This window comes from Parus major, chromosome Z (genome assembly GCF_001522545.3).
Source record: "Parus major isolate Abel chromosome Z, Parus_major1.1, whole genome shotgun sequence".
NCBI lineage: Eukaryota > Metazoa > Chordata > Aves > Passeriformes > Paridae > Parus > Parus major.
Genome location: NC_031799.1, coordinates 3541631 through 3558031, shown reverse-complemented (window position 1 = coordinate 3558031; position 16401 = coordinate 3541631). Strand labels below are relative to the sequence as shown.

The 16401-nt window shown below is 38.5% G+C and overlaps 1 protein-coding gene across 1 annotated transcript in view; it reads right to left on the bottom strand.

Annotated features, from left to right (window-relative positions):
• Positions 1 to 775: 775 nt before the first annotated feature.
• The window catches only part of RIT2 (Ras like without CAAX 2), a 174130-nt gene continuing 158504 nt past the window's right edge, over positions 776 to 16401 (bottom strand). The window contains exon 5 of the mRNA XM_015652113.3: positions 776 to 2298. Coding sequence (XP_015507599.1) covers positions 2071 to 2298 — 228 coding nt within the window. The 3' untranslated portion in view covers positions 776 to 2070. The remainder of the gene's footprint in view (positions 2299 to 16401) is intronic.

Here is a 16401-nt window from a genome sequence, read left to right as displayed (position 1 = left end):
CTCAAAACTCAGGCATCTGTCCGAAAAATACAAAGACCATCCCTCAAGGTTTCTCAGGGTGGTAATTTCTATGCTCTCTTACACAGGGAATGACTTCTTTGTTCCCCTCTATGCAGTATGCAGGATTGGAACAGACACAGATGTTTCCCCTTGTTATTTATTGTCTCATAGCTGCCATCTGTTCAGTGCAGCCTCTCATTGTCCCTCCTTATACTTAGCTCATAAACTCTTTGGGCAAGTGCATCTTTTCGTCTCTAGGACACTTGACCTAAAATCTCTGTGGCAATACAGATAAAATAATAATAGTAATTACAGTGGTATAAATGCAGACTTCAGCTTCCAGAGGCAGGAAACAGAAAATTCAACTTGAATGGGTATCTGTATTTGTATTCCTCCAAAATAATCTTTCTCAAAGAGAAATATAGCCACATGGTACCTAAAAACATATAGCAAAGCGTTATTTTTGATGAAGGATTTTTGACATGTCACAAAATGTCTCCAGATTCCCTTGAAAGGAAGGGAGAGTGGAGAAAAAAAGTCAGATTTTAATGAATTAAAGTTATTCTCAATACCATAACCTTTCCAAGTTTTACAGAGGAAAACGAATCTACTCCCACCCAGACTATGCAAAATATAATTGGTTGAAACCGCAAAACTTCACAGAAGAAAGGTGAAAAAGGTGAAAAAGGATCATTTAGTAACACAGATACATATTTTTTGTTATATCAGTTATCAATCCAGGATGGACACAAATGACACTGACTACTAGTATGGCTCCATTGAAATCACAATCTTTATTTTTGACAAAACTTATGCATATTATATCTGTAAAATTTATAAATAGCAACAACATTAAAAGAACTCCAGGGGTGAAAAAATGCTTAGGAGCATATACTCTACTTCATGCCAGCTTTAAAAAGGAATATTTAAAAAGACTTATCCAAGTGCTTAGTCAAATGGTTGAGTTGGATGGTCAAGGACTGTGAGCAATGGTGATTGAGCTGATACAATTCTCTAGTAAGTCAGGGGCTGGATGCTACATCACAGATGCTATTGCATGCTGGGACAGAGCTGCACTGCTCCAGAGAGGGCTCTGGGACTCATCAGACAGACAGAGCACTTGTGAGCTTCTTGGTGGGTCAGGGGGCTGTGGCTGATGCTGAAGCACTGGCACAGAATGCCCAGATTGCTGGTGGATGCCCCATCCCTGAAATATTCAAGGTCAGGCTGAACAGGACTCTGAGAAGCCTGATCAAGTTGAAGGTATCCCCATTCACTGCAGGTGTTTCCACCAGGTGACCTTTAAAGCTTCTTTTCCAACACAAACTCTGTATGATTTTAATGCACACCATATCTGTAGAAATTGGCTCCTCTGCCAGCCAGCCCTGGCAAGTACAGATCAGAGGAGACAGCCTCTGCAGGGCTGGTGCATGACTCATATTCTGCTTGCAAAACCTACCTGCTAACTGGACAGGACACAATGGGGATGGGGCACCACGGGGTGAGAATTGTGAGTCCCCAGCGTTCCCTTTGGGCCAGGCTCACAGACACACTCACACACAGACACGGGCGTGCAGGCCGAGCACACTCTAACCCTAAACCTACATGTCAATGCAAAGCTGAAGGTCACATCCCAAAGTCCTTAAACAAGTCAAAACGTCCATTAAAATCAACGTCAGTCATTCCTGGGATGGTGAAATGACCTGTGCATGCAGAGGAGGAGGCAATAAGTGTATCCATTGTCCTAGAGCTGGTGGAAGCTGGTTCTGCCTTGGATGCTGGCATAACTCATAGCATTTGAAGACCAGCCATGGAGCACATGTTAAAACACAGTATTTTCTCCACTCAGAGTTGCAGTAAAGATATGAGAGGGTATGCTAAATGGCACTATAGAACAGAAGAGTCACAGGGAAACCATGAATTGAGCTCTCAAGGAGCAACTTCTGCATGAGAGCTGAAGGGGAGGAACTCCAGGATGAGGCCTGGAAGATGCTGTATCAATGCTGCCTTTCTGAACTATTACAGGTTACTGTGGTCAGCTCCTGATGAGGGGCTCATGGAGAATTGCCATCAGGTTGTACTTTCCTTTTTTTTCTTCAGGGATCCCTTCAGTTTCCGCCACAGACTATCCCTCCTCTTCATCTTCTTCTCTATCATGGACAGTGAGGACTCTTTCCTTCGAATTTCCCTCACTAGTCCATGAAAGACATCATCAATGTAGAAACGGAGGGCAGCTGAAGTCTCAAAAAAGGAGCAGGAATATTCTCTGGCTAAGCTCATTCCTTCTTCAGTTGAGACCTACGAAGAAAAAATTCCATAAATATTACCTAACACACAAAACATTATTCAACATGAGAACATTGCAATATACATTGTCTGACTTCTCTAGATCCTGCAAATCACTGACCAGGAAAATATTCTGACAGCATCCAACAGATAAGATTCAAGGGTGAAAGAATCAGGCTGAATTCATGACGTATTTGAAAAGAGCAGGCTGGCAATATTCATTTGCTCTGATATATTATGTCCCTAATTCTGATGCATCAATTTTTTCCATGTATTTCCTCTCTTTAGTACAGTAATCCTTTGGTTTGACAGTGCTGGTTTTATTCTATAGGCTGGAATGGATGACTTGAAAGACTTACACAGAATTAAGGCCCTAGAAAATCCTTGTTGAGCATTAACCTAATCCTGGAGGCAACTTGACTCTTTAAGCACACCAGCTTTCATACCCTAATATTTTTCAGTCACATTAATTTCTGAGCATGTCTTGGGGTGTTTTGGTCTTTGCAAGCCTGTCATTCTATCACTGAGCTCATACCTGAGCTGTATGAAGGTCCAAAATACAATTGTTTTTAAGCTCATCTTCCCTAAGTGGCCTTGTATACTCTTGTGGAACACTTGGGAAATGTGTCTGTATTTTGAGGACCTGCACAAGCCTAGAGGGAAACAAGGCAGCTCTTTTCACTGATTTCTGAAGCAGGGATCACTTTTCCAAAATTTCCACATTAGCAAACTCTTGGCATTTGACCTGCCAGCCTGCTAAATAGAAGGGTGCTCAGTGTGCTGATTAATGTGTTCATCAAACAGAGCTTAAATGCTTATCATAAGGGCTGCCACTGCTCTCACTTTGAGAGCTCATCCAGTAGCATGCAGGAAGACCACAACAAAACAGAGCAAACCCTGTGAACTTCTACATGTTAACCCAGCTTGCCAGCCAATATTCTGTCCTTTCTTTTCAGTATTTGGACATAAATCTGAATAAATGAATTATATTAATTGCATGTATGGTGTATATTCAAATTCTAGGTCAGAAATCCCAGGCTTTGTTTTTATTTATATTTGCATATCATGATTTATTCAAGTCACTTTCCAAACATCCTTTGAAAAGGCAAAACACTACTTTGAGATGGCCTTGTGAAAGGCTACACAATAAGCTATGGAAAGTGTCTACCACACGGTGCTTTGTTTTTTGTTTGGTTTTTTGTTTGGGGTTTTTTTCTGATTTCTAGCTTCATGCACCCAAAATGCCATTTATCTTTATTAGGGAAATAAAACCCTGTGAGTTAAGATACAAGCACACTCTCTCATACCTACCATAAATAAAATGCCCTTTATGATTAAATTATGACACCACCTCATTGCATTTATTCCACCTATCTGTAAGGCTGGACACGGTGAGAAACAGGATTTGGGATGAAATAGAAAATCAGTTCACTCCAGCCTGGAGGTAAATCTGCACTGAGCATGTACCTGCACCACACAGAATTCCTCAACATCACCTTTACATGAGCCAGAAACTTTGTAGCATTTGCAAGGATCAGGCCTCTATGCTCCAGGTACAATCTTAATTTAATTAAGAGTATTGTGAGGGCAAGCAGGGAGGTTGTATGCCAGCCTGAATAATACTTACTGACACAATAAAAGATGGTTACCACTTTCCAAGCACTATAATTGCCAGCCTTTTGCAAAAAGAGATGGGTAGAAATATGGTCCCTGTTTTTCTCTGGGCAGCTGTGTAAGCAAAATGCATGATTCAATATGTCTATTGGGCACCATTGAGAAATTGATTGTCTGGATAGGAGACTATTTTGGTTTATTTTGGATTTTATAATATTTTTTTTTTCCTTTCTATGCCTTGTTTGAGCTGAAGGAGGATGTTTTTATTTTAAATTGTTAAAGATGCTGCAGTTCTAAGCAAATCATTGCACAGAGATGCAGTTTCAATGAAGATTTCATATATTCATTGCCTAAAAGGAAAGAAAAATCAACATGAACTGAAATATCCTTGTGTTCAATAATGGCAAGGTCATAAGTATAATAGGGTTTTAGCACAATACTGCTCAAATATAAAAACTGCACATTCTTTTTCTGTGTGAATTTCTAGTCTTCACCCCACTTTGCTCCTCCTTTGTTCCACTTCTTTCTTTTTGTTTTCTTTTCTAGGACTAAAAATATGTTTTATCCATCCAACAAGGAAGAATAACTGCAGGGAAGACATGCTATGCTCTGTAATGAAACAAGACTTCTAAGAGCTGTGAGAAATGCAGAATACTCAGGAGAATTAAATCGTGCAGAAAAAACTTCCTCCCAATATCTTTGTGGCTGGAGGTTAGAGACTTGGCCAAATTTGGCTGGTTTTCTTTAAAAAGCAAGAAAAGTTTTGTTTTGGACTCCAGTTTCCTGACAAATTAAAGAAACAGCATTAAAGTTATTAATGGCAATAGTTCATTTCAAAGCACGGTATTTTTCTTAAATCTTGCCCTCAGGAACTGATTAACTGCTTCGGCAAAATTTTAAGAGCTAATTCAGCATGAGGAGGACACCTGGCACAAACAATTTCAGGATGATTAGCTGATGTTTTTCAGCTTCAAGGATGCAAACATAATTTTTTTAAATATAACATTGTAATAATTATCATTACTGCTTCCAGCACCAATGAATATAGCTATAGTAATTTAACTAATCTGTTTGCTGAAGAATCTGTAAATATAAAGAGGTGTCTAGAGAAAAAACAGACATTTTTCTCTTGGTTCATCGTTCGGTCAAGAGGCTAGACACCTGTGGAATTAGAAACAAGGGATAAAGCTTGATGAGGTGACTGAGGCCCACATAATTCCAGGGATTTAGCCTGTTCCCATCTTATTGCCAGAAGAGAAACTATATCATAGAAATCCATTCCAGATCTGCCCAGCCCAGGGACTTGTTGACAAATTGCAGCTTCCATGGGTCTGCATCAGTGAAAGATATGATCTGTCAGCATGACACGGACAGACAGGTCAGGGAGAGAGGTCATTCCATTGAATATATATCTGGGAATCAGAGCTTTATGTCTCATCCTTAGAGTAACCCTTCTTGATTGAATCTGGCATTGTTTCCAAGAGTATAATTCTGGTCATATTGATTCCAACTTAGCTCATTTCTGTGCTGGTAAACCTCATGAAGGGAATGAAGTTGGAAGATGTGTGTAGTTATAATAATGAAGAATGAAAATTTCAGAGCTGAAAGAAGAAACTGACAGAAGTTTCCTGAATTTGGCTTAAACTTTTAAAAACTGTGATTGTCTGGGTGGGGTTTTGATCAGGATTTACAGAAGGACTTGAAGCTTGCAGTACAATGAATGAGCAAGATCTCCCGAATCCACAAAAGGGGAATGAAGCCTCATGGATACCATGTGTCAGCAGCTGGAAAAGTCTATTTTTGTAAAGTGCAGGATTCTGAGAGCCCATTTCTGAGAGCACATGTGAGTTGAGAGGAAAGATATAGCTGTGACAACATTTAACTGAATCCTGTCTAGAAAAGATATACCTGTTCCAATAGCACGTGAACAGCACATGGAATTGTAGGCTGAACTGGGAATTTCCCATCTCTGCATAGCTGAGGGCAGATAGAACACAGCTGAGCTTCCTTCTGATGGGAAGCATTCACTGGCTACAAACCTCATTATATAGCATTAGAATTCTGTTTGTGGCTTTTGCAAACCTCCCCTGGAAAATTACAAGTGAGATTAAATGCAATGCTGACAGGCTGCGAAGGCTGTGATGGATGAGCTGCCATCTTTACGACAGCCAGGTCCCCACTAAGGTCAGCTCCTGCCCAAAAACACCTGGGCTGGGTGGTGGGTGGGGAGGCACTGGCAATCATTGGCCCCCATGGGCAGACATAAAAATGCCTGAATATCTGTATTTGAGATGGAAAATGAACAGAAACTAAACAGATCAATAGTCTACCTCTGCCCTTGGACTGCCACTACCTGGAAAATCTCCATGAGGATCAGATTATTTTTGGTTCAGCTTAGTTACCTACATTGGTCATGGCAGCATCAGAAGGATCCCAAAGTAGATTTCAATGATGGAGATTTGACTATCAGGGACAACAGTTGGACTCTGGGTGAGTTAATGTGGGTCCTCAGGCAGGAAAGCAATGCATTTCCACTTGTAAATCTCATTCTTGCTACAGCATGGTCTACTTCAGATGGCTTTTGCCGTTTTCCCCTCATAACTGGGACCTCCAGATTGCCACTGAGAAATCTGGAGGCTGCAGGTGGAGGGTTAAGTGTTGCAAGGACTTGCCTAAAGTTTTGTTACAGACTTCTACCCTGGTAGTCATCATATAACTCAGTTATATAATTCTGGATAATTATATATTTGAAAACCTTGTTCTGTTTGTTTTTGTTTTTTTCTCTGAAGGCACATGGTCTAGATCAGAGACAGAAGGGTACACATGTTGCTCAACAGAGTTCTCATCTAAATCCCACTGAGGGAAATAGAAGGGATTTCCGTAGGTTTTGATTATGATTTGCATTTTTGACAGGCAATAATTTATGAGCTGTAAGGAAAAGTTACTGAATAGGGAGGGAAGCAGCATATTGAGCAGCCTTGTTTGCACCAATAAACAGTAAATTATAAAAGAAGTAGGAAAATTCTGAGTAATGTCCCAGAAAGATCAACATCCTTCCCCTTCATGTCTGGTGGATTTTTTTTTTTTCTTTCTTGATAAGTCACATTCCAGAAAAGAAGAACCAGGTGCCAGGATGTTTATTATCTAGACACCAGATTAGAGATAGGCAGGCAACCAGGAAAAGTCCACAAACATGCTTTGGTCCCTCCTCATCAGTGCCCATTCCATCGGCATATCAGGACAAATAAAATAAGCTTTTGGTACAGGTGTAAACCCATAAGATATTAGAGAAAAGAGATGTGGAGATCAAAAGTATTCCCATTTTTCTCAGTCTCTAACAAGTAACTTTGCCAAAACAAAAAGAGAAGAGTAATCTTATGGGTCTAGAAAAAGAATGCCATCCTGGACAACAAAATGGAGAAGAATCTGTGTTGACCGACCCGAGCAGATTTTTTTTTTATCCTAGCACTGACCACCAGGTTTAGGCATAAAATACTCCCACAGAACAACTGTGAGTTTTCTCATTAATCATATAATTACAGAATCATTTAGGTTGGAAAAGACCTTTAATATCATCAAATCCACCCATTAGTGCAACAGTGCCAAACTCACCACTAAACCATGTTCTGAAGTGCCACATCTACATGTCTTTTGAATATTTACAGGAACAGCAACTCCACCACTGTCCTGGGAAACTGTTCCTCTGCCTGACCACCCTTTCAGTAAAGACATTTTCTTCACTGAGGAAGCCTTCCCTGGTCAACTTGAAATCTTTTCCTCCCATACTACTGCTTGTTGCCTGGCATAGGGAAAAGCTCTTCACTCCAATGGGTAAGACAGTGTCCAGCAAGGGCTGAGCAGGCTGCTCCTGTATTGCCACCTGCCTTTCATACAGCCAAAAGTATTCACTGTAAATATTTCAATTGTGTTTTGAGAAACATGCGGTGCACACCACTAACCAAAGAGCAGATCCATTATACCTACGTCAGTTTTGACAATTTTTATCCTTGGACAAGTGTGTTATCAAGAGGCATGGTGGCAGAGACTTCCTACAGGCTCGTATAGGGATCTTTCCAAGTGTGAAATGCTATTTTCAGGTCAAAGCTCAAACACTCGGCTCTTACAACAGTGGCTGGGGTTGAAAACATGAGCAGAAACAAAAAAAACCCAAGAAAATCAATCTTTCTGTGTTCTTAAGACAAGCACTGCTGTTTTTATTTGTGCACATAATGCATGTCATGGAATATCTTTTTAAAGGAAATGAAAAAGTGTTCCAAGACATTTTACCCTTCCTCTCTTTCTTCAGATCTTTGCACTTATAAACTATCTATCATATTCTTGCCACTGAGCAATGACGTTTCTGAAAGAAGGGGAAAAACCAAAATCAATTCAAAATCAATTTGTTTTGAAAAAAATTATTCAGAGTAGGGTTTGTGTGGAACCAGCATGACCTTTGGTGGCCAGACATTCAATATGACTATATTTCAGGTCCAAACAAATGCACAGCAAATGCAAAAGTTAAGTGGAAATCCTTGTTGTTAAAACCTCCTGTTTCTATCTCTCTCAATGTCAAACATTCTTCTTTCTTGAAGAATTTTAACGTAATTTTAAAGTGAATTACTGTTTAAAAGTATAACGCTGAAATTTTTTTCATTTGGAAACAGAATCATTTTAACAATTATGCATGGTCCAGTTCCCAAATGTAAACACTGCAGTTAACTGATTTGGCCAGGATGCCACTGGAATTTTCAACTAGTTTTCACTGTCACAATATAGCATTTTTCATTCAACCAAACAAGTGCACCTTACTTTTTCCCCTCAGTCCCTGGGTAAGCAACCCTCTTTTCAGGAGCCTGCACAGTTAATGAGCAGCATGGTACACAAATGTGAAAGGAGAATTTCATATCAACACCATTACATTTAAATCCATTTGGAAATTTTCAGAATTAATTAGTTGGAGAAACCTCACTCTGACTTCATGGCAGGCAATTCTGAAAGTTCAGCTTTGCATTCTAGACTATAAGAGCACAGAATTAATTATTATTATTATGAAAGTATTGCAATTAGTTCAGTTCCTGCTTCTCCCTCTCTAGATTGACACGTCTTGTAAGAGTTTTCCTTTTTTTCATTTTGGCCTTGTCACTCTGCGATATATTTTTTCTGGTTTTACACTAAAGCATTTTTGGTGACCAGAACGGGGTCCAGCCTAAATGGCCATGGGTGTAGGCAGGATTAGCAGACTGGGACAAGGAGAAGATGTTTTGCTCTGTGAACTTGTGCCCTGAGGAGCCTGGATGCCACAGAAATAGCACATGGCCCAGCAATGCACATCTCATCCTCAGCTGCTCCAGCCTCTGAAAAAATCCACATTACAGAGGCTCAGATATTCCTTCCCTTCCCTTTGTAACTTAGACTTTGCTTTAGGAGGGAAGGAATGGGCGGGAAGGAAAAAGGCAGCTTTAGCAATGCAGAAAATAGTAGCATTGTCCAGCTCTTCTCTAATGAAGTTTGTGCATTATTTTTACCGGATTGAGGGTGGAGAGTATGGGATTGAAAATTTAACTGGTCATTTTTCTAAAGGAAAGCCTTTTAATAGGCTTGATAAAAAATATTTTTTTATACAAAACCAGACAGATTGATCTGTTCTAAGTAAGGTACTTCTCACCTTGTTAGTCGCAAATGTGTGACATGAAACACTACTTAAAGTCTGTTCTGAGCACAGAAGAAACATGTTTTCATTTGATCCAAGGGAACTGAAAATTGTTGAGAGTTTTGAAAGAAATCTGATGAAGCATCACTGAACACTTGTTCTTATGCAATTCACTATTGACCCCCATTAGATTAAAGTGACATTTTCTCTGCTATAGTAATTTCTATACTCTTGCAAGAAAACTCTAACACTAGCTATTTTATTTAAATAAATCTCTCATGCATTTTCTCACATAAAAATTTCAATTTACACTTGAATAATTTCTACAGATTTTTAGCGTCTTTTGTGATGACGATTACTAATATCTGTCTAGTTTTTCTCTTATTTTTGGAATTTTATTAATTTTCCACCTTTTGGGTCCAGAACATTCTTTTGACATAGGAGTTATTCCTCCAGGTAATTTCATTCCTGCTTTGGACAAATGTTTGAAATAAAAATAAACAACCCTCATGCAGTTGCTTAGCTGCAAAGCTAGCAAAGCGCATATTTTGGTCTGTTGTTTCTGACTTATGATAATGTTGTTTCATTATTTCACAGATACAATGCTAAATAACTGAATCAACATCTCATTTCATGGAAGAATCACTACAGAATCAGGGTGCTGTCTGCAGGTTAGACTTTGAAGTTGTTCTTCTCTACTACAGACTGTACTCTTTTGACTTTATCTTGTCAAAAGGATGACTGATGAGTGGGTTAAAGCATCTTTACATCAGGAAATGTTTCTAAAGAGATGGCCTCAGGAGGATCTGACTGAATTGGATACTCAAAGCCACATGATCCTGCATCAGTCAGCAATAGCTCTGGGTCTAATTTGAAGAGAATGTGGAAGTGTTAAATCCTTAGCATCTGTCTTCAAGATGAATAAGTTCAGGTCAATTGCTCAAAGCATTTTTCAGAGATCTGACAATTTTCTAAATTGTCCATCATCTTTAAAGGTTCTTTGATTGCAACGCTCAGCTGAAGACATAGATGGCCATAAGATGGTTGCAAAAAGAAGGCATTTCTACATCAGTTTCGCACGGACATCTGCTGATTTTTGCAAGGGGAAAAAAAAAATCTAGGAATTGCAGTGCTATTTTCACAAGACAGGAATTCTTTCCCCATTTTTTTAAGTAACAACAAATAAATCAATTATCATCTGCTAACAGCAGATGGTTATTTAAAAAAAAAAATACATGTAAGAGGAGCTGAAAATGTACATTTTAGACTTCTTTTTAAGCAAATAGAAAATAAGTGACATTCAACTCTCATTTTAACACTGTTTGTGGTTCCTATTGCTTTGTGAGCACAAGTTGATGATCAGTCCAGTAGAGACAGCCTCCATATCTTTTATCTATCTCTAAACTTGTGTAAGTTATGTGTTAGGCACTAAACTTCCACTCAGCTTCCGTTCTTCATCAGGACACAGGCCCTAAGCACACTGGGGACTGAGAAAATAAACTTAATTTCTGGTAACCTTTTCAAATCTCCCTGATATTATATTACTTTGTTTATAATAGCAATATTTTGTCCTGAGAACACTCAACTGACATGAAAAGGTAAGACAATAAAGAAGGAGTCAGTATGAAGGGAAGATCAGGAGTCTACTTTCAGTGTTTTATTTTCCTCAGTTGTCTGCTGAAGAGTGAGATATGTGACACAAGAAATTTAAAGGGAACCAGAAAGAGATCTGGAGACTTAAATGCAAATCAAGGAAAAGGCAGAAACAGCTGTATATTTATTAGTGCATGTTTTTACCTATGGCTGCTAACAAGAACTGTAAAATAAGGAAAAAACAACACCCCAAAACCAAAATATTTATGATTAACAGAAGAGGAATAATCTTTTGAGCCAAAGTAACCAAAGCTCATGTTTAGCTAAGTGTTTCATTTTTAGACACATGGACAGACTACTGGAATTAAATTCTGAAAACCCCCTTTTGCCTGAGATGAAAATGAGTTTCCAACTCTGGAATAGAAGGGTTATCAAAAAATATGCAGTAAAGAGTGTTGTTTGTCCTAACAGCACACATTGCTTGCCATCACTTTTGAGTGCAGCACACATATATTCTGATATGAAGTTTTCACATCTCAACATACTCCCAAATTCAGACTGCAGGCAGACAGGGAACACCATTTTAAGTTTCTGGCAGTGAAAAGAAAATTGCACAAAACTCTCCTTCCTCCTTTCATTTCCATGCAGTTGTGGTCTGCTAGGATTCAGGGACTTTGACAGAAGGGAGGCAGAGGAAGAATTTATAATAGATTTATGAAGATTTGGACTGCAATCAAATTTTTTTAGTTTTTTATTTTTAAAAATCATTTACTGAAGTAAGCACATGCTAAAATATATGACATATCAAAGTATCTTATGCATAGTCTACATAATAATGTTTCACTCTTCCACATTTCATTTGAGTTGCTTTTTAAAGAAAAAAGTTAATCAATGCAATGAGATGAGGATTTACTTGAGTTTCTTTCAAAAGAAAAAAGTTACTGGATGCAATGAGAGGGGGTTGAGCTGTCAGAAAATGGAAGTGGTGAATCATTGTGGTTGTCTGTCCTGGAACATGTAATTAATTTTGAGGGCTTAGTAATTTTGAAGTTTATTAGGAAGGTCTGTCAAACAATCTCATTAGAGGAAATATTGCAGAGTATCTTTATTAAACTAATGGCATTGATTTTCCCCATGTCAATATGAATTCAGGGAAAATTTTACACTTTTGCTGAATATGAATTGATTGAAAAAAATTATGGGAGTTATATGGAGCCTTTCTTTTTCAGCTCCTTTCTAGTGTGATGACAGGAGAGCTTTGTGGAAGAGTAGAGTGCTTTTTTGTGGTCAGAGGAACATTTGAAGCCAGAGATCCATGACACAGGAACATCCAACCAGGAATGACAGCTGAATAAGGAGCATAAAGTTCCATCATGTGGTGTGACCTTCCACGTGGACAATGCAAAACAAAAACACGAGTGTGGACAATTGCATATGGAGGGGATAACAATGAGAAATGAATGTGCAGAGGGAGAAAAATTAAAAAATCTTAAATGGCTGGTGGGTAGGAAGAGCAGTGAGAACACATTTAGCTAATTAGACATAACAGGCTCTCTTATTGCATGCTAACCTTGCTCAAATTACCTTGCTTTTGTGGCAGGTTAAGATCATGGACTTCGACGGTTTCCATGGTAACTTGTCCACATATCTGTGGTTAACTTGTCCTGTTGGCAATCTCCCTATTCAGGGGGCACTTTCTTTGGATAACCCTTCCGTGGTTCCTGACAATGGGTTTTGATTTGTAATAAAACTGAGCACCCTAAAGTAACCAAAGTGGCAGCTGACAGCTGGCAGAATCTTAACTTTGAGCAATGTAGGACCAAACTTTCTTGCCTACATCCCCAAGGGGTTGGATTCTTTACTAACAGAAACTTCAGCAATGATGATACTTGAAGGTTAATGAGTAGAGGTTTTTTCTGAGATTTTTTTTTTTTTCCTGAAGCCAAATCAAGAATTATCCTTCTTAGTTATTGCCTCGAAGAAAGGACATAATAAACAAAGAGAGAAGCAGAAGAGTTAAGGTAGAAGGATGGTGGTGGATTTATCCAAAGATTACATCTTTGTTATGCTAGCTGGAGGGTAGAATGAGAAAATAGAGTCTTAACAAACAAAATGGAAGAAATTCCTTGCTAGAAGCATCTGTTTAACCTCTTCTATCCGTGATGTATCCTTCCAATTATGCAGATACTCTTGATATATAAAAACTACTATGTTAATATACCCTGTGAGTCCAAGTCATTATTATAACTGATAAACTCATATTCCTACCCATAGTAATAGACTTTTCAGCCCACCACTGATAAAGCTGCAGCTCAGTTTGCCCAGCAGCATGTGTGAATATGCATCTACACACACAAACACACACAGACCACAAATGCTGCTGGGATCAGGTTGAACCTTTCCATTATACCTGGCAGAAAAGGTTGGCCTTGCAGCAAAACTTCATTGTGGATTCTGACAAAAACACCATTCTAAAGAGTCCCTTCAGTATTGGGAGGAATTCAGCATTAGCTCCTCTGCAGATTAGAAGTGTTTTCTGACATTTATTTATTTCCCATGCTTCATGCAACTGATTCATTCCAAGCCTTCAGTCTGGATAGGATCTGGAAATGGCAGTGAAAAGGTGAAAATACCTTTCAGAATGTGAAGAAAAACATTTCAGAGTGTGTAGATGCTGCAAGCCAGGATCCTCTTTTCTCAAGGTTTCCCAGAATTTTTTGTAAAGGAAAAAATGGTGGGCTGTAATCAGCCAAGTGAACAACTTCTTTTTTATCCCTCCACAAAGGAAAGAGTGAAAATGAAAAAAAAAAGGTTGAAAATGAAAGACAAGAAACAGATAACACAGAAGACATGATAAATACATGAATAATACTATGAAAATAATATATTAAGTTGCATATTCAAATAATACATTAAAACATTAATAGTATTAAGGGTAGGGAGAATAAAGGTACAGTTTCTCAGGAGTAACTTGATCTGGCTGATTAAATATTATCAGTATTTAATGAATAATAGTCACAGTGGCTTTATATTAATCTGGAACATGTGCAGGTTGACTTCCATGCCTGAACAAGCAGCACTGCAGGTCAGACTATAGAGTGGAAATCACAGAATCATCATAGAATGGTCTGGGTTGGAAGGGACTGAAAAAATAATCTTGTTCCAATCCCCTGGTTGAGAAGGGCAAGACACCTTCCACTAGACCAGGTGGCTTCAAGACTGTCACACTTTTTTTGATGCAGCACAGGACACAGCTGGGGCTTTCTGGGCTGCCACTGCACATATCTGGGTCGTGTGGAACTTCACACCCAAGTCCTTTTCCCCAGAGCTGCTCTCAAACCATTGTCTGCTTTGCCTGACAAGAAATACTTCTGTGTTGGATTACTCCTGGCACTTGGCCTTTTTGAACTTCATGAGGTCCACATGGTCCCACCTTTCCAACATGTCCAGGTTCCTCTGGGTGGTATCCCTTCCTTCCAGCTCACCACACAGCTTGGTGTCATCAGCAAACTTGTGACATCCAGGCATGACAGTGACAAAGACAGACAACAACACATTTGGCCTTTTTTTTTTTTTTTTTCCCCAGGAAGCTTGCTTACTTTTCCCTAATGGCTGTTTTTCTCTAATTTTCTTAAATGCACACAGAGTAGACTTGGGGGAACAAAATTGCTGATGCTAAAAGCAACAGCTGGTGAAAAACACTAAGTGCTTGAAGCCTTAACAGTTCCTGTCACTAGCAATTCAGGACATGTTATCACCCCATTATTTTTTTACCTGTAGAAATAAAATGAGTGTTATTAAATGGTTTGGAAAATACAACTGACTGCAGTAAAGCTTTGTTTTATGTGATGAAAGGAATAGTAGTAGGAGAATAGGTATAATACCTTTGAGAAAAGGTAAAATGTGGAAAAGTAAATGTAGACCCCATTTCAGAAGGAAGAGGCAGTTGCTGTGTTTGACACAAATTTTTCAAGGTATAATTAAATATTTTCTGCTGACAGATATATTGAAATCAGAGAATCATAGAATAATTTCATATGGAAGAGAACTCTATAGGTCAGCTAATGAAAACTCTTGCTAATAGTGGGTCCACCTGGGACAGATCACTCATGTAACATTAAACCAAGTTTTGAACTTCCTTTTTCTAAGGAAGGAAATTTCACAGCTGTTTTGGGAGGTTGTCTTACTAGCCAAACACTCCCATAAGAAAAAGCCCAAACAAAATAATCAAAAATCAATTCTCATAATTAATCATATTTTCTTGTTCTGAAAATATTTTTTTAATTTTTTTTTCTCTTAATTTGATTGTCCTTCTCCATTGGCTTTGTCTTCATTCTAAAATGAATGTGATTCCCTTCAATCCATCAGGCTGAACAAATCCACAAGCTTAGATGTCTCAGCCTTTTCTGTTCTTTTATTCTCTACCCCAAGACCATCTTGGGGATTTGTGCTGAACTCACTTCACTATGTCAAGTTATTTCTGGTGCTGTAAAGCCCTAAACAGGCACAGTACTTGAAATACATGTTTTTGGCTGTAATAACACTGTCTGAGACTGATTTGAAAGCCTTCTTAGAGTGAAGGCAAATATAATCCACTTCTTTCATCTGAAGAGTCATTTGTCTGGTCATGAACACCATCTTAGGTTCTCAGACAAGATTTTCCTTTTGTAAATCCATGTTAGATGTTCCCAGGAACTTTCTTATCCTTCCTGTGCCTGGACATGGTGTTTTGGGAGAGTTTGCTTCAAAAACACATTATCCATTTCTTCTGAGGGCAAAAGATACTGAAAACATTTATCAGAATAATTGATTTAGCTCTAAATTCTAAACTATTTAGGTAAACAGAGCATACACTCACCAGCTGAAATCCTTCACTTCAACCTCAATGAAACTTCTTTCAAGGCTGCTCAAAGAATGTACATGAAAATATAACTGAAGAGTCAAGATGAGCATAAAGTATATATCTGTCCCATGTAAGTAAATACAAGTGAAAGTTGGTACAAATTAAAGATTTTGGGTCACAACTGGAGTTTTTGCACCTGCTGTATTTCTGCTTTATCTCTTTCTGGGTTTGTTTTTTTCCTAACTACATATCATACTTTAAAAAACTTGACTAGGTACTTCAAACTCTTTTTTCCTAATAGTTTTTTTAATCAAGAAGAGTGCAAATCCAAAGTAGATCACATATTATCAAGGAAGGCCTTGACAACATGAGAAAGAAGGCCTCACAACTTGAGGCAGAGAAAACAGAAGGGGAT